At 48.0% G+C, this 23,544-nt stretch overlaps 1 protein-coding gene across 4 annotated transcripts in view; it reads right to left on the reverse strand.

Annotated features, from left to right (window-relative positions):
• Nucleotides 1-1,187: 1,187 nt before the first annotated feature.
• Nucleotides 1,188-23,544, reverse strand: part of LOC101874899 (discoidin domain-containing receptor 2-like) — a 46,106-nt gene continuing 23,749 nt past the window's right edge. For 2 of the 4 annotated variants that reach the window (XM_031054466.2, XM_005140662.3), the window contains exons 6-16: nt 21,572-21,758; nt 17,556-17,802; nt 15,874-15,966; nt 15,209-15,366; nt 14,773-14,968; nt 13,350-13,594; nt 10,320-10,441; nt 9,758-9,955; nt 6,604-6,838; nt 4,739-4,888; nt 1,188-3,537 (exon numbers count right to left, since the gene is read on the reverse strand). In XM_031054466.2, coding sequence (XP_030910326.1) covers nt 3,397-3,537; nt 4,739-4,888; nt 6,604-6,838; nt 9,758-9,955; nt 10,320-10,441; nt 13,350-13,594; nt 14,773-14,968; nt 15,209-15,366; nt 15,874-15,966; nt 17,556-17,802; nt 21,572-21,758 — 1,972 coding nt within the window. In that variant the 3' untranslated portion in view covers nt 1,188-3,396. The remainder of the gene's footprint in view (nt 3,538-4,738; nt 4,889-6,603; nt 6,839-9,757; nt 9,956-10,319; nt 10,442-13,349; nt 13,595-14,772; nt 14,969-15,208; nt 15,367-15,873; nt 15,967-17,555; nt 17,803-21,571; nt 21,759-23,544) is intronic. The other 2 variants (XM_031054465.2, XM_034067410.1) reach the window with 1 other exon arrangement.

A 23,544-nucleotide genomic window follows, 5' to 3' on the forward strand; every position in this document is an offset into this window, starting at 1 on the left:
CAGATGTTCCTCACCAGCAGCCCCAGTCACTAGTGCAGAAGAGGCTCAGGGATTCCCCACACTACAGGGGAAGGCTCAGCCCTCCCCTCCCTCTGTGCCTCCTGGTCTGCCTGTGTGAGGATGCAGCCCTTTGCTTCACACAAGGATTGTTCCCATTCCCATCACCATACAGGTGACTTTGTCCTGGCTGTGGTGGGGTTCACCTCCTCCCTCCAGCTGAAGGCAGGCACAGAACATGGGGTCTCCTGCACTGAGCAGCCTCCATGGCCAGCACATCACAGCCCGCAGCGCCCTGAGCACCAGCATCATTTCACCAACTCCAGTACCAGCAGTGAGGCTGCTTCACCACCAAGGTCCCTCAATGGGCCTGGGGGGCTCAGCCACAGCGCTGGCAGAACCATTCTAGGGTTTCAAAGCACTAACCAGAAACCAGAGTTCTCATCTGCTCAGGTGCCTGCTCCTCCACCCAAAAGCTTATCTGAGGAGGTAAAATTGCTGCTTTGACTCTTGCCCTTGGTGCCTAGTGAGGGATCTGGAGTTTCCAGCCTTTATAAACGTACTGAGTTTGCCCAGCTCCTGAGCAACACCAAGGGACAGCCCCAGGTCTGCATTGCCTGGTCTGTGAGGGGGTGATGGCTCTTCTCAGAGGTGTGCAGTGAAAGACAGAGGAGAGGACAGATACAAGATGGACCGAGGAGCAGGCCCAGTGGACACAAGGAGGAAATTCTCTTCCATGGGAACAGCACAGCCCTGGGGCAGGGGTGGTATCTCCATCCTCAGAGACCTTCAAAGCCCAGATGGGCAAGGCCAAGAGCAGCCCAATGGAGCTTTGTGGTCAGCTCAGCTTTTGGTGGGCAATTCAGTAAGAGACCTAGGGAGGTTCCTCTCAGCCCATATCTTCTGATTTTAACATGAAGAAACTGCTTACTGAAATACAGCCCTGTATTAACGACACCAAACAGCGATCCCAGGCTGGTCCAAGCCCCACTGGCCCAAGTGGGTTCAGGTCAGCATCATCCCAGCACTTCCAGAAGCTCCCTTCAAAGCTCACTCCTTTAAATGACCAACATTGCTCCTTCAAACTTGGGGTCCCACACGTACCAGTTATCTACTGAACAACCAGAGCAAGGTATCTGTGCTCAGTGCAGGCACCTGGCTAAAAGAATAAAGCAGAAATCACTTTTGTCAAGGTTATCAGAATTTATTGATACGAGAGAAACTTTGTATGTCCACATGTCAAGAGAGGAACAGCACATCCTGATGGAACAAGTACAGAGCCCATCCAGGTGACTCCAAAGTACAGGAGATCACACACACGGCTGGGTGTTGCTGGGTACATTGTCTGGAACAGGACAGAAACACTCCAAATACACAGTGTGTGGTTTGCCAGCACCCACCCAGTGCCCCACAGGCTGCAGCAGGGACCACACTGGCTTTGACTCCCATTGCCCAGCTCCAAGCAGACCCTGCACAGGTAACAGCAGCTCCTCACAGCCCTTGCAGTCAAAGAGGGGAAAACACCTCTTTGGGGGTGAGACCCACCTTGGAGATGGGGTGACTTGGACCCTTTGCTCAGAGGACCAGCTCACATGGAGGTGCTGGGGAACCCCACACTGGGTCTGCAATGGGACAACCTGGGTCCTGCCAAGTGAGCCATGACTGGGGATCTTCAGGATGGAACTTGCCCTATCCAGGGAGCAGCCACAGCCATACTCCAGTCTGCCACCTGCAATGCAGCAGCAGGTTACTCCTTTCAACAGAACATTCCTCCTCAGCTTCTGAGTGTTTGGACATTCCCCCTGTCAGCAGAGCTCTCAGCACAGCCATTGTGGCTAAGATAGAAACTATCTTATTATCCTTACTGGAAATACATGCTATGCTGGATGCTGCTTAAAAGGCACCAAGTGCTGAGCTTTCATCTTCTCCCAGCTTATGAAATACTTGGTTTGGTCCTAAGTATGTTGCTATAGGATTAGAGAGGGAATAGCAGAGTATTCCCCAGGCACCGGGTAAATCCTCAATGGATTTATTGTAGAGCTGAATTCCCTCACTCCAAATGGATTTCAGAGCCCTCTAAAACCCTCCAGAGAATGAGCTGTTTGTGACAGGACAAACAAAAAACAACCCCAAGTTCAATGGTCTCGTGTTGTGCAGGGAGCACCCAAAGCAGAACATACACCCAAACTAAGGGGATGTGTCAGTCCCACCTCCCGATGCCAGATTTGATCACAGCATGAAGGAGCCTGGGCCCAAGTGCATCTGCCTGGCCAACAGCACAAACCCTGCCACAGACCTGAAGAGGAACCACGAACACTCAACATACGTGTCAGGGCATGTGCGCACGTGTGTGCTGAGGGACCACCCGTACTCTGCTCCTCCTCTCGCAGGAGCTATGACAAGGGACACGGCAGGTTCTGCACTCAGCCATTGGGTTTCACCAGATCCCAGTTCCCTCTGCACAGGTAACAGCATTGACTTAGAGATCTCATATTAATGGGTACTTATACAGGATTAATTGCACATCAGTCCATTGTGGCTACAAGTTCATTAGGCTAATGAATCTACATAGTGACAGTAGTACAGTATCAGCTACGTTTCAATACAAACTCCCTAGCCTAGCCTTAATCTGTAGGTCAGAAGAAGATCTTCCACCGCCATGATCTTCCTACAACCTTTAACATTCATTTTCAAAGTTATTTCTCTAGAAAACAAACAAAATCCAGTGTGGGGAAAACGCACATATAGAACAAAAGCAGTGCTTAACAACCACAGGAAAAAAGAACATCAGCTTGGACTCTGGGATCAGCATCCTCTGTACACCCTGGCAGCGTTACTTCCAAAGGGTTGCTAAATGCTCCGTCAGTTCTCAAGTCCATAAAAGCATTTCCTAGCTCTAAACATTTCTAGTCTCTCACTATACATATTGTCTGTAGCAAGAGCGTACAGAAACACTTGCTAATGTGCACAAGACTTCCATTTGATTTAATGGAATAGTTTTAGAAGACTGAAGTCTTTACTTGTAGAAATACAACTGTTTGTGAGTGGCAGTGCTCTCACTGACTGGCAGCTTCTGTTCCACCCAGGAGAAAGCTCCAAGTCCCTCAAGGTTTTACTCATCTATGTTGCCCAAAGGTGTGTGGGTATCCAAGAAAACCCCTCTCACAGTATTCCCAGGAAATGATTCAGAAGAGGAGATGATTTTTCAACCAAATGAGATCCTCTGGTCTTGTGTGTCAGACCATGGCCAATAGAATGAGCAGCTGCCATGGACGTCTCAACTTAAATACGGTTCAGTCAAGGGAGGAGAGCAAGGTGGCCTGACCATCTTCTGTGAGGTACAGGCAGAGAGGCACCAAAGTCACTCTGTTCTCAACAGTTTGTCTCTTTTTCCTGGAGTCAAATGTTTGATTCCATTTGTTCTAGCAGGAAGTGGTGAATCATGTCAAAAGTGGGACGATCTTTTATATCCCTGCTCCAACATTTCAACATCAGGTCAAACACAGGGTTAGGGCACAGAGGAGTCTGGGAGAGATAGATCTGAAAGGAAGAAAGGTACAGCTGTTTCAGTGGGTTTTCATATAAGACCTGAACCTTTACTAAATGAACACCAAGAGGACAGTTTCACTCCAGGTTCACAAGACACAGCCATCATGCAACGCTTGAAATCCACTAAGCATGAATCTGGCAGTGGAGTCCAGATGGAGCTTTGATGCCATCTCAAATGGCACTGCAGACACGTTGCCAACAGGCTTGATGAGCTGGTCACAAAACAGTATTTTGTCCCCCAGAAAACACGAATGTTTCAGAGAGATTTGTCTTCCAAGTGACAGCAACACACAAACCAAACCCAAATTTACCACAATAATATCCAAATACTTCCACTCACCGTAGACACCCCATGAGGCTTTCTAAGCATCGTGACAGCTTGTTAGCAGAGAGAAAAAACACCTTTTAGAGCTCATCTAAAGCACAGCCTGGCAGAACTGTTCTTTCCCTCTCATTTCAATACACATCTTTTAGGCTCTTCACTAAATCGTTAGCATTCAGGAGACAGTGAATAAAACCTCCCATTATTTCATTCCCCTTAATCCTTTAATTTGATTGGTGCTAAAGGTGAATTTGGGGAGAACAGTAAACTGCTTTGAACCACATTTTTGGGTGCAGTGATCCTCAGTACTGCGGGGCTGTCCTGCATCATTGCTGGTGTCTATTGAAGGCAGTGGAGCACACAGTCCTGCCTGAGAGCTGGTCAGAGAGGACAGAATGATACAGACATGCCCTCAGGCAGAGATGGCCAAAGGCTTCTTGTCATATGTGGAGATATTCCCAAGAGTATCTAATCCCTGGGAACTAACAACTCTTCCTTCCCCACCTCAGTAAGTGCTTCCTGGTCTTCCACAGAGCAAGCTAGCAGGAGAGAGATGTGAAAGGAAAAAAGCACAAGGATTGTGTAGCAGAGCCCAGAAAAGCCAAGAAGGACAGAACAGACTGAGACAGAAGTGGTTTATAATAAGGCAGAAACACTGGACAGGACCAAGAGCTTGTTCCAGTGGGACTCCAGGATAGGAAAGCTGGTGCAATGAGCAAAGGTAAAGGGGAAGAGAGGTGGGACACACTAAGGTGAGTAGTAGAAGCAGAGTCCTGCTGATGATGTAAGGCCAGCTGAAAGGCCCTGGGAGATCCATCAGGATGTGACCAGGTCAAGTGAAGGAAGAAGAGGTCATGTTCACTGTCTTACCTGCCTGCCCTGGCTCCGGAAGAACTCTCCTGTGTTCTCGATGACTTGCTCATCCGAGAGGAGGCTGTAAGGTTGCTCCTTACACAGTATGAACATCTCCCAGAGGGTGACCCCAAAGGCCCAGACATCACTGGCTGTGGTGAACTTGCCCTGTGAATGAAAGAGTGTTGTCAGCCCAGGCTGCTCACAGAGCGCATTCAGCAGAACCCATTCCAGTCTACACCCTCTGCAGCTAGACACAAGGATGCAGAATTCATACCTGGGAAGATGCTCTGAAGAAGAGACAGCAGAGTAGGTGACCTGCCCCTAGCAGTGCACAAAGGCACTGAGGTATGACATGTCTGCTGTGTGGGACAGCAGCAGCATGTCTGTGGGACCCACAGGACAGCTCTGAGAAGGTGCAGTTGTCACTGGGGCAAACCTCTTGAATCAGGAAGCAAGTCTTAGAAAGCCACAAACAACTTTTCCTCCTGAGAAAGCATCTGCAGCAGCAGAACAGACTGTGGCTTTCCTCCACCCAGAACACAGCAGGGCAGCCCAGGGAAGCTTTGAACAGGAAGCAAAGCCCTCAGGGGGAAAGCAGAGCCAAAGCAGACTCCAGACTGTTACAGAAAGGCCAAGATAACTTTAATCTCTGCACATAAGAAGTCAGTGACAGTCTGCTTGGGTCCCTGTTTTCTGCCTTGGATAAAGGTGCCCAAACTGGCTGTGTTTGGAACAAGGTTTCTGAAGAAGTGAAAAGAAGATAAAGATTGCTCAAAAAATAACAGAAACCAGTTGGGGGCTGTTTGGGCAGGAAACATCCAAGACCCAGATTGCCCAAGTTTATCTGGCAACCCTTGCAGTGTATCTGTGTTTGGAAGATGCTCACACAGGCACTATGAGTGACTTTTGGTTTAGATGCAGCTATAACCAGAAAAATAGGGTGAATTTAGAAAAGCTTGGGCCTATCAGCCATTATAGAACAGGTAATTGCAGTTGCTCTGTGTACTCGGAGTGTGTGGTAGGAAAACAGAACCAGGTGATCTCACCAACTAGTCTGACAAATATTGGGCTGGGTATTGAGGACCTGCCTCCACACTGGATGTGTTTGGGCTGTTGAATGTTCTCCAGAGGGGAAGACAGCAGAACCCTTGAACAGGAAACAAAATCCCAACCTCAAAACCTGACTTGGCACTTGAAACTCATGAAGTTTTGTCCATGCCCCTTTCAGCTTCCCAGCTGGGGAAAGAAGCACAGAAAGGCAACTTCCTTACAACTGCAGCAGGAATCCTGAATGCCAGGCACAGAACAGAAATTAGACCCCAGATGAGGGCTGATGCCATCCAGAGGGACCTGGGTAAGCTCAAGAAATGGGCCTGTGCAAACTTCATCAAGGTTGAAGGTCAAGGTCCTACAGCTGGCTTGGGGCAACCCCTGGTATCAGTCCAGGCTGGGGATGAAGGAATTGAGAGGGACTTGTGGGTGCTTGTGGATAAAAAGCTGGACATGACCCAGCAGTGTGGGCTTGCAAGTGGTGAAACACTGGCACAGGTTGCCCAGAGAGATACCAGATGCCCCATCCCTGGCAACATTCAAGGTCACGTTGGATGGGGATTTCAGCAATCAGATCTAATTGAAGATGCAGGGATTTGGACTAGCTGACCTTTAAGGGTCCCTTACAACTCACAGTATGATCTGTGCTGTATTTGCAAGGTAACACTCCTTTCCCAGCATGAGTTACATCCAAAGCAACCTAACTGACTTCTCACCTAGGACCATTTATAGCACACATTTTGATGTTACAAGGACCTTCAGACATACATGTGTTGCTGTTTCAAGGGTGGAAATCAGAGGAAGGGAGAATGGTTTTGTGCAGCCCCTACCAGGAGGATGCTTTCCCAGGCCATCCAACGGATGGGCAGTACAGCTCTTCCCTGGATCCGGTAGTAATCCCCACTGTAGAGATTCCTGCTCATGCCAAAGTCTGCAATCTTGATGGTGTAGTTGTTCCCCACCAGGCAGTTGCGAGTTGCCAGGTCTCTGTGCACAAAATTCAGAGATGCCAAATACTTCATTCCAGAGGCGATCTGGGTGGCCATGTACAGCAGGTTGGAGTAGCTGCAGTAAAAGGAAACAAAGAACAATCAGTATTGTTGCCCACACTCAACAGTTTCTTGCATTTGCTGTGTTACAGTGACCTGTTGGTTTAGTTTTTGCTGTGTCAGTGAAACTCAACTGTCTCGTTTCAGACACTAAATCCCTTGCCTGCCAGGCTAAGCCAAGCTCTTGAGCTGCCACAGCAAGAACAGACAAGCTGTCCCTGAAATTCAGGGCTCTTGGAATTTAACATCCTGTAGAGTTTTTAATATCAAGTGTTAAACTCAAGATTTTCAAAGAATTCATGCAAAGCACCAACCTTCTGCAGAGAGACATGGAAAATTCAGCTGTATAATCTCTGAATCTCCCATCTTAAAACCTGCTTGGCCTGGCATTTCACACACTGGCACTGTGGCATGCTGGCATTGATGTAAGTGTGTCACAACATTAAAGAGACCTCATTTTTTAGTATGTTTAATATAACTGAAAATATAAACGGATGGATTTTCCATCTAAGATAATTTTAATTCCCTCATTAGCAAAATGAAGGTAATACCAATAAAGCTGCATGATACACAGCCAGGGTTTGGACCATCTGACTTTCAGCATTCCTCACACACTGTTATTCTGGGATGTTTCCCACTGTGGGTTGCCCAAATGCTCCACACAACCAAGCATTTCTCACAACAAATCTAATAAAGTGTTCACAGTTGGTATTTCTCTGATAAAAGTCAGGAAAAGAAAGTCTGTCTCCTCCTCCTCACGCTCTGGTGGCAGTGAGAGAAGCAGTAACATGTTATCTGAATTAGTGATGGAATGCATCTAATGATTACAGATCCAATCTATTCTCATCAATAGCTAAGCTATCACTACAGCATCCAATTATAATTGATCCAACCTATCTTCATCAGCAGCTAAGCTATCTCTACAGCATCTAATAGCAATAGATCCAATCCATCTATCCTCATCAGCAGCTATAAGTACAGTGATTCAGTCAGCCTATAGAGGCCCTGGGCACTGCTCCCCTCTCAGCCTTTCAGCACAGTGACCATCACACTCAGCTAGGTGATACCCAGCCCAGTCCCACAGTCAGGTCCATGCTTTTCCTGATTTGGGTGGACCTGTTGTGCCCAAGAGAAGGAATTCTGCCACCCACTTGTACCTTGTTAACCTGGTTGCTGGCTTTCCACATCGGAGCGGGCCCAGCCTCCAAGATCCTACGTTCTCCCTTCCCCTGCTCTGCTGCAGTTGTCGCCTGCCTCGGGCTGTTGCTCTGCCCTTTGAAGCAGCCCAGTCTCTCCTGTCCCACCTGCACCCTGGCAGGGTCCCACCAGCAGCTACTTTTTGGCTCCCTGCCTCTTTGTTCAGCAAGCTCTGCAGGGCTTCATGTCTGCAGTGCTGCATACAGAGGGGCAAGACAGGAGATGCTTCTTGGCAGAGTCATCTTCATGACTTGCTAGACAGCCAGAGACAGTGGGGAGATGCATTTCAAATACCAAACAGCCATAAGGGCTTTGAAATGTGTCACCTCTCTGCAGGAAAGTGTTCAAGTATGAAGTGCTCAAGGCCAGGTTGGACATAGGGGCTTGGAGCAAGCTGCTCCAGTGGAAGGTCTCCCTGCTCATGGCAGGGGCTGGAGCTGGATAAGCTTTAAGGTCCCTTCCAACACAAACCAGGTTGGGATTCTATGAAAGGGCTGTTCATCACATCCAGTGTACCAAATATCGGGCCCGAGACACACATGGAATGGTTGGACCTTGCCACATGAAACACCCACCGGCATCGGCAGAGCCAAGCTGCCCACTATGGCAGGAGGATTCATTTTACCCTCAGTAAACAACCCCTATACAGATATGTGAGCTGGTCATACTGGCTTCCTTTAATGTGAAACTCTACCTGATTGGAAGGAAGGAGAGGCTGAAAGATCTGCTAGACTGAAAGAAAAACTGGAAGAGCCAGATGGAAACCAACCAAGAATAATGTGAGTGACAGTACTGGTCAGGTGAGAGGTGAGGAGCAGATACAGAAGAAAGGACAGCCTGAGACTTCGGTCAGGAAAAAAAGCTACAAGTCTAAAGGTAAAAGCTGTACCAGATGTGCAGAAAGGACAGGAGGACTGGAGAATGCCGGAAAAGCTTTCTATTCATATGCAAAACCTTTCCCAAACTACAGCTCCTGGTACATCATGACTGCAAGATGCCAGTTTAACACTCCACAACAGGACTGACCACTGCCAGCTACTGGCAGAAACACGGGTGTTGTCTCGACTTGGGAAGACCCAGCCACCTCCTGGTCCAGTCCAACAGGACTGGCTCTGCTTAACTGACTGGTCCTTCAGCTATAATTAATCTTTGGGGAGGTCCATGCCAAAGACTAAGCTATGCACCAGCTTCTGATCAAGGAAGGTTTCTTCCTCCACACAACTCTCCTCTAAGGAAAGGATTTCTGCAATAGTAGGATGCTTTTATGTTAGATTTAATCTGTCCATATAGGAGGAAGACAGGTGTCACCACTGACAAAATGGTTTGCCAAATGTTCTCCTCCTGCTGGAGGGTGAGATCTTTCCTTAGTGAAACTCTACACTCAACTCCTCTCATGTAATATTTCTGAGACATCCAGAGAACAGATGAACCTTCCTGAAAGCCCAAGAGACATTCCTGATTTTCTTGTTGTAACACAAGCCCACCAACACGAACAGATGTCACATCAGCAAACAATACATCTAAGATGGTCACTGTGAACAGCCCAGTCAGGAACAGCTCATAGAACACAGAACCCCAGAGACCTCAAGAACAATGTCCCAAGCAAAGCAGGACTAATGTCCACAGTGTGTGCCAGGCCATGGCTGGGCTGGAGGCAAGTCACTGCTTAGAAGGCACAGCAAATGAAACTGGTAGCTCTGTGTTGTTGATTTGTCCAAAGATGGGCAGTTCCTCTTACCTGACACAGGGAATGTTGTTTGAAATGGCAAATTTGCTGTAGATCTCCCTCTGTGACAGGAACTGATTGAGGTCTCCGTTTTCCATGTATTCCGTTATCATGCACAGGGGGTCATCACGCACACACACCCCCAGGAGCCGGATGATATTTGGGTTCTTGAGCCGTGACATGATCTTGATCTCCTTCAGGAAATCATTTCTTATAAAACAGAAAACATCAGTTTGAATCCTAAACTATTCCTTTGTCTAAGGAAAGCAGAAGTGGTGTGTAAGCACATCTCAGGCACTCGCACTTCTGCCCACAGCAAATTTGAAAGCTGGTTCTATGCTTGTGGTCAACACTGACCCCTTCCACAGCAAACAGGATTAATACAGCATTTCAGTTTGACATCACATCTATTCCTATCCCCTGCTCCTTGCTTGAGTCCTGCTCCTTACATGAACACACACCAGAGACACATGACACCCCCATACAGGTGTCACCAGGGTTAACCTATGTGACACTGGTGCTTGGGGACTATTTGCTTTCCTTCCCAGATGGCTGGCACTGTGGATGTGCTCACCTGGCTGTTTTGTTGACATCTGATCTCAGCATTTTCACTGCCACAAGAACCGGCTGGTGAGTGAATTCTGTAGAGGAGACTCCCAAGAATTCCAGCAGGCCATCGGCTTCACAGAGGTGCACCTGAGGGGCAGAGGCAGCTGTGAGAGTGTGCACAGGCAAAAAACCAGAGGAAAACACACACAGAATCAACCAGGTTGACCTCCAACATCATTAAGTCCAGTCCTTCCCCAGCCCTGCCAAGGCTACCCCTAACCCATGGCACTGAGGCCTCGTCTCCATGCTGTGTGAACACTTGCAGGGACGGTGCCTGCAGCCCTGCCTTGGGCAGCCTGTTCCAATGCCTGAGCACCCTCTGGGGCAGGAATTGTTCCTCAGCTCCATCTAAACCTGCCCTGGTGCAGCTTGAGGCCGTTTCCTCTTGTCCCATCCCTTGTTCCTTGGGAGCAGAGCCCAGCCCCTCCTGGCTCCATCCTCCTGTCAGGCACTTGTAGGGAGTCAGGGTTAGCACCAGCTCCAGTGCCCTTCTCTGGCCCTGCTCCAGCCCCTCAAGGTCTCTCTTGTAGTGAGGGGTCCAGAGCTGAACACAGGATTTGAGGTGCAGCCTCACCAGGGCTAATGTCACACTGAGGTCACCAGTTTGGTCACCACTGGCAGAATGACCAAGTGAATGATCTAATGAAGATGACACTGTTCTGATAAGAAATAGCCTACATAAGCTGGCCCTAGATCCTGGACAAAATGTGTACATCCACTCTACAGCCCATTATGTAGGAACACACATGGATTGCAGCCTGATGTGTCCCCAGCACTCTGAATTGACTTCAGGTGTGCAGACTGTTGCAGTAAAGTACTGAGGCACTCCAGTTCAATCAGAAAGTACTGGAGATGCTCAGGAAGGCCTGGAGGAGTCTGCTTTGTTCTGCATGTACATCCAAGCAGCGTGGCTGCAGCACGTTTGGCATGTACAGCACATCACACCAGCCATCCAAGTCCAGAACTGTCCTGAGGCCTGGCTTGAGTCACTGCTTAAACTTCACTAAGGAGCATCCAGGAAGTACAGACAGCTATTCCCAAGTCCTCCAATTCCAGGAGCAAAAAGAAAAGGGAAAAAAGTGTGAGCACATGCATGCAATGTGAACACCTCACCTGGGAATACACCCAGAAATGAATACTCTGAGTACAAAGAATTCCAAGGTTCATAGAATGGTTTGTTTTGGAAGGGACCCTAAATATCATCTAGTTCCACACCCCCACTATCTTCAGATAAATAAATGAATAAAGACATAAGATTACTGCCAGGGCTGTATTAGAAGGGCTGACAAGACACTGGTTAAGAAGTAATCAGAATGCATATTCAAATGGAGAACTGGGCAACAGATGCTGGAGGAGAGGAGCAGACCAGATGTGTAAGGGTAAGACCTGCAGCAGTGAATGAAATATAATGGGAGTTTAATGAATTTGATAGGAAGAAAGCAGCAAGAGCTTGTGACAAGCATGGTGAGCAGAGGGAGACAGCGCAGAAAATGGGACAATGCACAGAACAGAAACAGAAGTACAAAGGTGCTGCTGTAGTTGTATGGTGAATGAAATCTGCTGTAGTGAAAGGCACAAGAGCAGGAGTAGGGAACAGTCACAGCACAAAGGGCATGTGTGACAAGTGCAGGTGATGTGTCACTGAGTCAGGGAGTGGATGGTCAGGAGCAAGGAAATAAAAAACCTGAAAGGGAAGGAAGCTCTGATGGAGAGGTGAAAAAAGCAGTGAGCCATGGTTCTAGAAGCAAGACCACACACTAAGCCAGGAGTGGAGCAGAGCATATTATGATGACTGGTTTGGGAAAGACTAAGGAGGTGAGAATGAGAGATGGGAGAATGTGATGCAGCACATTTGCCAAAGTGAGGGAAGGAGCCTGTGGTGTGAGGCAAGGAACAGGCTCTGAATGCTGGTGGCTACTAGAACGACAGGAATGAGAAGGCAGGAGAAACCAGAAGCAAAATAATGATTTAAATGAGAAAAGCCTCTGCTTCACTTCTGGAGCACAGTCCAAGGCAGGGCAAGATCCAGGCAACAGCAGAAGGGGCTACACTGACAGCCAGATCAAGAGGCCGAGCATGTCAGCACCTTCCCAACACACAGAGTGATCTAGAAAGGAGTGAGTGGGACTGGAAAGGGGCTGGGGTAGGGAATGTGCACTGTCAGAAGGGAGGAACTATAAAGATAAGCACATCACAGAGGAGGAAGCAGACAGCAAAGGGCTGTGCTTTGTCAAAATGTAGTAAACAGAATTTAAGGCTGCAAGTGAGCAAAAGCTGGGAAGGAAAAAGACAGTGGAAGAGAGGAAGCAGAAGAGGGGAAGACCTGCTCAGTATGGAACTAGGCTAGTGTGGAGAGAAAGCAGGGATAAAAGGCAAGGTGACAGCATTAACAGCTTGAAAGGAGCTCTAGGAGTAAAGAGAAAGCTTAGCAGATGACACAGACATGTATCATGCTGCCTGAGGCTTCTGACACAAACTGGGGCTTGACCAATGCTACAGGATATGTAAGGACATCACAGTGCTTGGGAAATGTGTGCCTTGGGTCAGTGTGCAGAGTCCCACCAGAACCTTAATCTGTTAATGGAAAATCTGTTTCTACAGCTCCTGGCTGAAGGCATTGATGGAGCTTTCAAACTGACATGCCTAGAGGTGGGTGACAGCCATCACATGCTTGAGATACCCACAGAAGACCATGGAACAGTCTGAATTCTCACTGCCAGGCCTTTTCTGTAAGGTATAAAGGATATAATAAGGTATAATAGGGACAAAGACAGCAAAGTTTACCCGTTGAGAAGATTCATGTGGTACCAAGCAGCAGCCTCCCAGGTGCAGAATGGGGGGCTCTCCTGAGGGACCTATCCCGAGGGACATCAGCTTTCCCCACCAGCAAAGACATATTGCACAAATACTGGCATGCAGCACAGCCCCCAGGTATGAAGCAGTGCAGAGACTGCTCTGCAGGCATCTCCTTTCTGGATCAGTGGAAATGCTGTACCTCTCCAAACTGCCCTTCTCCCAGCTTCTCCTTGAGCCGCAGCTGCTGCCTTGGGAATTCACCCACGGAGATGTCCTTCTTGGTGAGGGAGTCCACGGTGAGGGCAGGCACCGCGTACATGTTGTTGCCAGTTACACCCTGCAGATGGACAATATCTGTCTCGGCATAGTGAGGAACATTGTTCTGAAAGCCTTGGTGAGGAGTGGACTTGGTCAGGTCGGGCTCAGCGTAGTCCCCACTGCACACTGAGGAGAAACCAAAAACAGATGGAGTCAGACACATACACTCTCCCTTAAAACCCAGCCTGGCCTGCTCCTCTTGATCCTGCAGAGCTCTGGGAATCCAGCCAAGCTGTGTGCCTACTGCCTTGTACCAGGGTACATCCCGATGGAAGACTCTGCTTGAACTAAGGCTTAAACCAGAGCAAGCTGCACCTTTGCAGACATCCCAATACCTGTGAGTGCCAGTGAACTTGTGTTAACAAATGACTGCTCTACCCAGTCATGGGAGCTAAAGCTCCTGCCCAAGCACTGAGGCATGAAGGCATGAGTCTGAAGTGAATTCCTGCTTCTAATTCATCCTAAATATGATCTGCTCCCTTTACCTGTTGTCTGCAATGTCAAACTTGCTCTCGATTCCCTTCTGCAACAAAACCAGATCAAGGTTTCCATTTTTCATGTACTTTTAGCATGCTACACTATCTCTTAGAGCTTATTCACATAAATATCATGAGATAGCTCTTTATAATTAACTCCCTATATGACCAGTATTACACAGACATTTGTTTTGATTCAAATTCACATCCTGACTCAACCCAATTAGTCTCCCTGTGTACTATAATACTGGATCTTAGCAACTTGTCAGTGCTTGAGGAATGCAGCTCTGCCCTTCCATTCACTCAGAGCACAAAGCACTGCTGGAAACACTCCCTTCTGCTTGCATCCAAAAGCTCCCCAGGGGCTGCAAGCCAGGGCATCACTGATAACTCTGCTGCATTTCCCTCTGCTTTTCCCAGGGGAATGTCAAAGAGCCCTTGCTGCAGGAAGAGGTGCTAAAGGTCTCCCCCAGCCAGTCTGGACAGCCCAGGAGCGCTGCAGGCAGTGACTCCACTGCCAAAGGGCTGATGAGATAAACAACGTGCCATTGCCAAAACCAGTCCCTAAAAGATGACCTGGCTGATGTATTCATAGAGTCTTCAAAGAGAACAAGAAGTCAACACCCTCTAGTGGGACTGGTGTTCCATCTGCCAAAGGTACATGCTAAGAAGTTGCAGAGCTCCAGAATATTGTCTTCAGTCCCTGGGTTACTATTGTATTGCACAGGAGTCAAGAGAAGATTATTCAAACACCACAAAGTCTTTAGAGACTGAGAAAACTAATAAAAGAAGAAACATGTAACTTCTGGAGACTGAGGATTACATTACCCGAATCCTCTGCACTCTGTGAGAGCTCTGGAAGCTTTTGGAGCAGCGTAGCTGGCTGGTGATATTCCAAATCCAGTGGGAAAGCACGTTCATAGGTGGGATTTGACTGGTGAATCTGGGTCTGGTTGTTGGCAATGGTGTAGCTGTAGAAGGAGAGGCGAACTGTGGCGTCCTCCTCCAGGATTCGACGTGGGGCCTGCAAGAGACAGGAAAAAAGCTGAAGTGATGCTCAGTTGTTAAGTAATGTGTTGGCTGCAATCACAGCAACTTCCAGTAACATCTTGGATAGGGGGCTGGCTTCCTCCCTGCTGTGAGAACAGAGTTTTAGCTGCTCTACAGAGCTGGGGAAATCCTGTACTTTCCACTTAATTTCGAACTCATCAGGGTTAATGTTTAGTAATGAACTTGTGCCTGCAAAATAGCTCAATTGTATTACCTTTTCCAACCTTTTTTGTACATATTGCTTCCAAAGAATAATGATTATAATCATCAGGAGCAGGAGAATAATAGCCACAAGGCAGCCCACGAGGATGGAGGTGCTGGAGTCATCTGCTTTCTCTCCTATCCAGGTGCTGGTCACAGAAGATGTGGTTTCTGGAATGACAGAGATACGAAGAAGAATCTGGAGTTAACAAAACACAGTCTGTGCTGGCTAACTTGCTACATGTCCCCTCCTACACACTGGTACAGGAAGGATCTTAGGCAGCTCCCTGAGCACTAACATCAGCTGTGTTCACATTTTGCTCTTGACAGAAACTCTCATTTTGGAGGCTCACAGCTCGGAGCTGTGCAGAGGACTTCTGCAGTCAGACTGCTCTTTGGAACAGATTCCTGCAACAGATCCATATTAGAGCAGACAGTTGTCAGAGTTTCACTGGCTGCACATGTGCCTTCAGCCCACTTGTTCTGAGGCAGCCCCAGCCAGCTGAGGGAAGAAGAAACAGCTGAGGCTCAGCGGGCTGTAAGATGCAGCCCTGTGCACAAGGGCAATAACCATACCCAGAGCTCCAGAAATGGAGGGAGACACCACATTGACTAGACTGCTGCTATGAAACCCCCAACATGTGATCCCTTGCCATGGCAAGTGAAAGAAGCCCTTACCCCAGGTCCCCTCTGTAACATTGTACTCAGTTTCCAGCAAATCTGTTGTGCTTGTGGCAACTGTAACGAAGTTTGGATTCACACTCTCCATGTCTGTGGAAGAGAAGGAAGGTGTCAGTTCAACCACCAACCTCCCTGCTCCTGCCAGTGCTCAATGCAATCCCGACCACCACCCCTGCCTTCCCCAGCAGGACAGGGCTGAGACCCCTGCAGCAGATACCTGCTCCCTCAGCACTTCCCAGTACACCTGCTGCACTGGGTTTGTCCTGACCACTGCGTCTGCAGGATGCTCCCTGAGCTTGGCCAGACACAGGGACTGAAGCAAGAGCTTTTCTTTCCATTCTAGCTCGAGCAAGTCCACAGGAGGCCATGGAGATGCTGCGAGGGCTGGAGCAGCTCTGCTCTGGAGCCAGGCTGAGAGAGCTGGGCTGGGGCAACCTGGACAAGAGAAGGCTCCTGAAGGGGAGACCTGAGAGCAGCTCCAGTGCCTAAAGGGGCTGCAGGAAAGCTGGAGAGGGGCTTGGGACAAGGGCCTGTAGGGACAGGCCAAGGGGAATGGCTTGAACCTGCCTGAGGGGAGACTGAGATGAGCTCTTAGGCAGAAGCTGTTCCCTGTGAGGGTGCTGAGGCGCTGGCACAGGGTGCCCAGAGAAGCTGTGGCTGCCCCATCCCTGGCAGTGTTCAAGGCCAGGTTGGACACAGGGGCTTGGAGCAGCTGCTCCAGTGGAAGGGGTCCCTGCCTGTGGCAGGGGATGGAGCTGGAGGAGCTTTAAGGTCCCTTCCAACACAAACCAGGCTCAGATTCTTAAGAATCATGAACCCAGGCTAGACCAAGCATCTATCTGCTTAGTCCCACATAGAATCATAGAATAGTTAGGGTTGGAAAGGACTTTAAGATCATCCAGTTCCAACCCCCCTGCCATGGCCAGGGACACCTCACACTAAACCATATCACCCAAGGCTTCATCCAGTCTGGCCTTGAACACTGCCAGGGATGGAGCATTCACAACCTCCCTGGGCAACCCATTCCAGCTGCAATTACAGCCTTCCTTTCCCAGGAACATCCTCTCACTATAGCCGATCAGGACCCTTCAAGTACAAAGATACAGACAGATCATTTCACTATCAGTGCTGGCAGCTTTCTCCGAGACTCTTGTCCATTCCCTACTAGAGCCTTTTAAAGCAAAGCAGCTCAAAGCACTAACTCCCACATCATATAGTCAAGACTGGAGGAAAAAAGGTGTCAGCCTCTTATTTTGCACAATCTGCTAACTTGGTCATCATGTGTAGATATATATATACATAGATATAGATAGATATAAATTACTCATAACGGTACTAAATAAAAGTACTAAGTATTCATTCTTGGTAAAGAGAAATACAAATCAACTCCACAGCCAGTGGGTAACTGCCTTAAGAAATGCTTTACAGTCCAGTTTTCAGTTGTCCTGGTTGTGCTTCTGCACATGTGCACAGAATCAGCCTGAAAAGCATCCCCTGTAGAATGGACCTTTATGCCCCTGCCCTACCCTTCCAACTCTTTCAGTGCTTCTACTACCTCCTCCTTCCGACCACCTAGCTCCACAGTGCCTACAGTCAGGTTAACCGCAGACATCCTGCACCTCCACACCATCTTCCTTGCTCTCTGTGCTTCCAGATGTGCTTGACTGAGGGACACTCACCCGACTGGAAGGAGATCTCGCTCATCATCATCCAGGTGTCAGCAAAGTGGAAGCGGCAGAGGATGGCTTTGCCCACGCGATGGCTGAGGGGCACAGTCACAAACCTGGCGCTGGGGTTTTTGTCATCCAAGACAGTTGCCACCCCAACAGGCTCAGGCTCCCAGTCTGCGATCAGGCGTGGTTTGAACAGACACTCCACCTTCTGGAAGATCTTTACCCCCTTGGAAAACATGTTGTTACAATGCACCTAGGAAGGAGAGAACAGATCAGATGGGAGGAAGATTCACTGAAACCTAAATCAAGTCTGAGGAATTATCCATTCATTAATATTATCTAGTTCTAACACCTCCCTGTATGAAGATTGCTAACCCACAACCCAACAAGTCCCTAACGAGGGACCTGCTCAGTAGAGCTCCAGCCACTCGTAGTGTGCAAGGAGAACATATGTGCAAAATGTTACTCTGAAATAGATCTGAACTTTACATGCAAAAGCTACATTAAGAGTCGAATTTTGGCAGCCTCTTCAAAAATCAAACCTGCTGCTAATCTAAAGCCTCACAGAGCAATTCTCCTTGAATACATACCCTTAAAAGGGGAAAGAAAAACCACATCTCTAGCCTCTTCTAGAAAGCCTTCAGCATCTACAGTCTAAGCTACTTAAAGAGAGACACAAGCACAAGAAGATATTCCCATGCCATAGATCAGCTCTTGTGCTGCGGTTGCATCTTAAAGACAACTGAAGGTCTAAGTTTTAAGATAACCATCACAAAGCCTGCATCCATTAGCCTCTCATGGTGTCTCATCATCAGGTGGTCGCTACTGCAATGCCACCACTGGAATTTAAGCTACCATCACTATGGTGCCAAGCTAACGTCTGCCTAAAACCAAGGCATCCACTCCCACTCCAAGTTACAGCTCCACACAGTTCACTTTCATACTAAGCAGCTCACAAACTCCCTTCAGGCTGACCTCACACCTCCATCCCTGGGAGGTTTGTTTTAGCCTCCCAGGAGCTAGCAGTAGCTTTCTCCCTTCCTGTTCTTGGACTGCACCTAAACCAAGAGGCTCCAGCATAAAGGTGACTTCTCCATTTTCCCGAGTTGTGGCACTGCAGACCCATCAACACCAAACTCCTGGCACTCTCCCAGGTGTCCAACACTTCCAAGAAAGCAGGCCTGGCAAAGAGGGAGAGGGCTAGTAAGGATCCTTTATGCTGCTTCACTGTCTGTCTTCAATGCAATTCTTGCCCTTCTCAAACAAAGGCAGAATCACAGAGTGGTTTGTGTTGGAAGGGAGCTTATAGTTCATCCAGTTCCAACCCCCTGCCATGGGCAGGGACACCTTCCACTGAAGCAGCTTGCTCCAAGCCCCTGTGTCCAACCTGGCCTTGAACACTGCCAGGTTGAAGAACTTCTTCCTAAGATCTCATCTCCATCTCCTCTCAGGCAGGTTAAAGCCATTCTCCCTTGTCCTGTCCTTGTCGAAAGCTTCTCTACAGATTTCTTGTAGCCCCTTTAGGCACTGGGAGCTACTCTAAGGTCTCCTTAGAGCCTTCTCTTCTCTAGGCTGAATAAGCCCAGCTCTCTCAGCCTCTAAGTTCTGCCATACAGTCCCAATTTTCAGGACTCCAGTATTTTGGGACTGTGTCCAGTGACCAGGAAAGGAACGAATAATGTGATCCTTAGTCTTCAGTCCCCCTCAGTCTACTCCATTTCATAGCCATGGTGGCCTGATCCTCACCAGCAACTCTAGGAATGATTTCCTAATGACTGGGGGGTATTAGCAACAGTGACAACAACAGCTTCCAAACTCAGTGCAGCTTTGAACCCTATTAATTGCTTGGCCTCTGCGAGGTCCTACAGTGAATAGCAGTGAACAGTAATGAGGACAGCAGGCCTGATGAGCAGGAAAAAGACAAAAGAAGGGTATTTGCATGTAATTAGGAACAGATGAAGCTCAGACAACGTTATTCAATAGGGAGACATAGTCATCCATAACAAGGCAGGAAAGCCTGACGCCTGCAATATAGAATTTGTGCCATATTTGGACAGCAGTTGGATATGTTCATGTCTTGGACTGATACAGAGACACTTTCTATTCCAACCACCACCTACGGAAGTCCAATTTTATAATAGGCAAGCCTAAGTAATTTGCAAAGCAGCTGCAATATTTGCTGACATTTACTTGCAATGCTTTCCTGGACCCTGGGGAGGTTCAGAGGACTGGGATGAAGCTAACAGGTATGGAGAGACAAAAAAGTACTTACAGACCGCTTAGCCCATACAAAATAAATGCAAGCCCAAAAGAGGCAACATTCAAGAAATAATCACAACTTATGCTAATACTACAGCTTTCTAATGAAATACTAGATGTAGCAGCTGTTTTTATGAGCTGATGTGTTTGGTTGATGAGGATGGCTGTGTTTACATGACAGACTTCTGTAAGGCATTTTATTTCCTCCTAACATCAAACTCCAGTTACCAGAGTATGAACTCATGAATTATATTAGCTTGATTTTAAAATGCCAACTAAATCTTACAAGTTTTAAGGCACAAATTCTTCTCTAGGTGCTTTTCTCACAGGAGTTTATTCCTAGCTCAATGTTCAAACTGAAACAGGGGAGGTTCAGGTTGGATGTAAGACAGGAGCTCTTCCCTGGGAGGGTGCTGAGGCGCTGGCACAGGATGCCCAGAGAAGCTGTGGCTGCCCCATCCCTGGCAGTGTTCAAGGCCAGGTTGGACACAGGGGCTTGGAGCAAGCTGCTCCAGTGGAAGGGGTCCCTGCCTGTGGCAGGGGTTGGAGCTGGAGGAGCTTTAAGGTTCCTTCCAACACAAACCAGGCTGGGATTCACTACCAAATTCAATGATCAGAGACAGGAGAATACCCAGTAATGAATTCAACTGAGGGAGGGGAGGGAATAAAGATTCCTAAAATAATCTGAAGTTTTCAGAACTGACTTATTTCAGGGTATTAAGCTTGGGAACAAACTGTAAGTGGTGCTTTCTACACTGGACTTTTATCATGGACACCAATAACTTTAAACTGATTTTCAGCACGATATCAAAGCCTCAATGCACACTGGCTCCCTACCCATTGGCTAAGGAGGACTAATATGATCACAAGGTTCATAAATAGGGAAGAATCATACAGAAGCAGGAAATTGGTACCATTCCTTTATCCAGTTTGATGGCAAGCCTGCATCCAGTCTCAGTGTTTATACCTCCAAAAGAGTATTGGCAAAGAAAGGAAGGATTGAAAGACAGCTAACAAAAGTGACCCAGGATCTCACAGGAAAGGCACTGAGAAGTTCAGCCAGCTTAGCCTAATGAAGCAAAGATGAAGGCAGTGGTTTAATCTCAGTGCAAGAGCAGCGAAGTGTCTGAGAAGGCAGGACTCTTATTTTGGCCAGCGAAAGCAGGCCAAGAGCCAACGGTTGCAAGTTAAAAATAGACAAAATAAAACTAGGGTAAGTAACCACCAAAACAATTTACTTAAGGATGTGGTGGGTTCTCCTTCATTTGAAATCTCTACAAGAAAAGCCACCGATCCTTTTTAAAAGCCTCTGCTGTTTACTACAGCCTCCAAAGTTCAGCTCATTCTTTTCCTGTGTGTTTAAGTCATTTCCCACAGCACAAGCACAGACTTGGACATCCAGAGAAAGTTTTGGTCAAATGGAAACACAACCACATTCCTTTACCTCAGGGGTCAGGCAGCCCCTAGACAGTAAGTAACCTACATCCTAAACCCAGCTCAGCTGCCTAAGCACTGCTTCAGGTGTCTGCTTTTTACTTCTTTAAGCTAAATGCAAAAGGAGAGTGTTTGATCCCTGGAGAGGCAAGTGCTTCCCTGCTTCACCTTTCTACACTGGTGAATATGGGACATCTCCTACTCAAACTCTGTTTTCAGGCACCTTGCATCTTCCTGCTCTGGGAAGAGGACCCAAAAGTGACAATCTGGAAGCATCCAAACCCAAAGCCTGCCCCAAGCTGCTGTTGGAGAGGGACCACAGTAACTACCTTCATGGAGGTGAAGTTCCGTGGCCGGTCAAACTGGAACTCCATTTCAACATAGCCCGTGCTGAAGCTCTCGTTCTTCCAGCCCACGTAGTCATAGCCTGGCCACACGCGGTACTGGTGGCTCTGTGTGAAGTCGTCCAGGCCCAGCACCCCATCCGTGAGCTGGCCCAGGCCACCATACAAGTGCCTGTTATGAAAGAAGCAGGAGTTAGGCAGGACTCCAGCCACGACAGCTCAGATGTGAAAGAACACAGATCCTTCACCTGGCACCAGGAAAACATAGGTTTATTTACTCTTAATCCATCTTGGATAAACTATTACCTGCTCTTATGCAACATCTGCTCTATCTTGTTCAGGCTGGGCTGTTAGTATCTTTCCCTGCTTAGGAAAGGCAGAAATTTTGCACTGATCTCAAGCACTGACAGCAAAGCCAAGCTATGAGCAAAGTCTCTTGAGAATGGAAGCAGACTACAGAAAATGATACTGTACACTCTCCAAACAGAGCTTTAATTGCAGCATTTCACCATGGAGCTGCATGGCAGGAACTGTTCCATCCCATCCTGGGGGAACCAGTGGGGAAAGTTTTGCAGGCAGGCACAGAAAAGCAGGAGAGAGCAGTGAGACCATGGGCAGCTCACTCAGCCACAGCCTGTTCTAACTGGAATCAGCTCTGGAATTGCTCCTTGTGCAAGAAGAGCATGTTATCAACTCAGACCCTCCAGCAAGGACTCTGCCTCCCTGCACTTCCTATCTGAGAGTGCAGAGCTCACTATACAGTTTGTCAGCACCAAGATGCCAGATATGGTTCCCTCCTGACTCACCTGGGAGCAATCCCTGCCACATCCTACAGCAGGGAAAGCACAGACCCTTCAGCTGCTTTAGTGCTGAACTTGCTCCCTGGACCTGTTTCAGAGTCAGCTGCCTCCAGGCAGTTCATAACCAGGGTTGCTGTTACCTACACTGCAGCTCTGCAAGCCCGCTCCAGGTGAGCCTGCTGTCAGTAGGATCTGCACAGGTATGCATGCCTTTGAACTCCAAAACAGGATTTACAGCTGGAAGTGGCAACTCCTGCTTCCAGGCTGGTCAGACTTGGAGGCAAAGCAGTTTGGAAGAGTCCTTGCTTAGCACACTGGGGTTTATGCCTACATCTGTAGCTCCCTGCCACTCCCCAGCAGACAGGCTTCCTGGATTAGTGCTGGGCAGCAAAGAGCAATACCTGCATCTTCCTGCATATAAAACCCTATTTTTTAAAATATCCAATCCCTACTAATACCTAGAGCATCAGATATTAACATGTAAAGACATTGTCACCCAATACCTTGTAACATCCTAGGACAAGGAATGTACTTTCCACCGCGTTATTTTAACCTCCAGCATGATAGAACACAGTTTAGTTTAGAAAAATCAACTCCAAGCATAAAAGTTTTTTAGGCAAGGGTAAAAAAAAAACCATCAGGGAGTTACTGACAACTGGAGACATAATAAAAGCACCTCAAGTCAGTGGATGGCACCAGGTACCTGAAGAGACCCTGTGAGGTCACTTACTAAACCCATTCCTGCACACACAGGGATCTGCTCCCTCAAGAAGATACCCATGCCCCTGTCTGTCAGGTTTCAAGCCATTGAAGCACACTCAAATCTGTATTCATAGCAAGGAAAGTGGTTACACTGAATGTCTGAAAGTTCAGCCAGTTACTTAACATTTCAGATACAGACTCTTAATGAACTCTCCTTCCTTGAGAATCAATTACTGGCTGAACAAGAGACACCTCAGAATGTCACTAGATGCCACCCTACCTAATGTCAGTGACATGAAAAATTAACAGACCTTATAATAAGCTCTCAAAATCCAGGCACTTTTTGATTCCAAATTGGAAAAGCATCATACCCCAGAGGTCTTTACAGCGAGCCATCAGCCACCTTCCTCTCACACCACTTTGGCAGTGGTGCCTCTGCTGACCTGCAGCTTCTGC

The sequence above is a fragment of the Melopsittacus undulatus genome, chromosome 11 (assembly GCF_012275295.1).
Source record: "Melopsittacus undulatus isolate bMelUnd1 chromosome 11, bMelUnd1.mat.Z, whole genome shotgun sequence".
Classification (NCBI taxonomy): domain Eukaryota; kingdom Metazoa; phylum Chordata; class Aves; order Psittaciformes; family Psittaculidae; genus Melopsittacus; species Melopsittacus undulatus.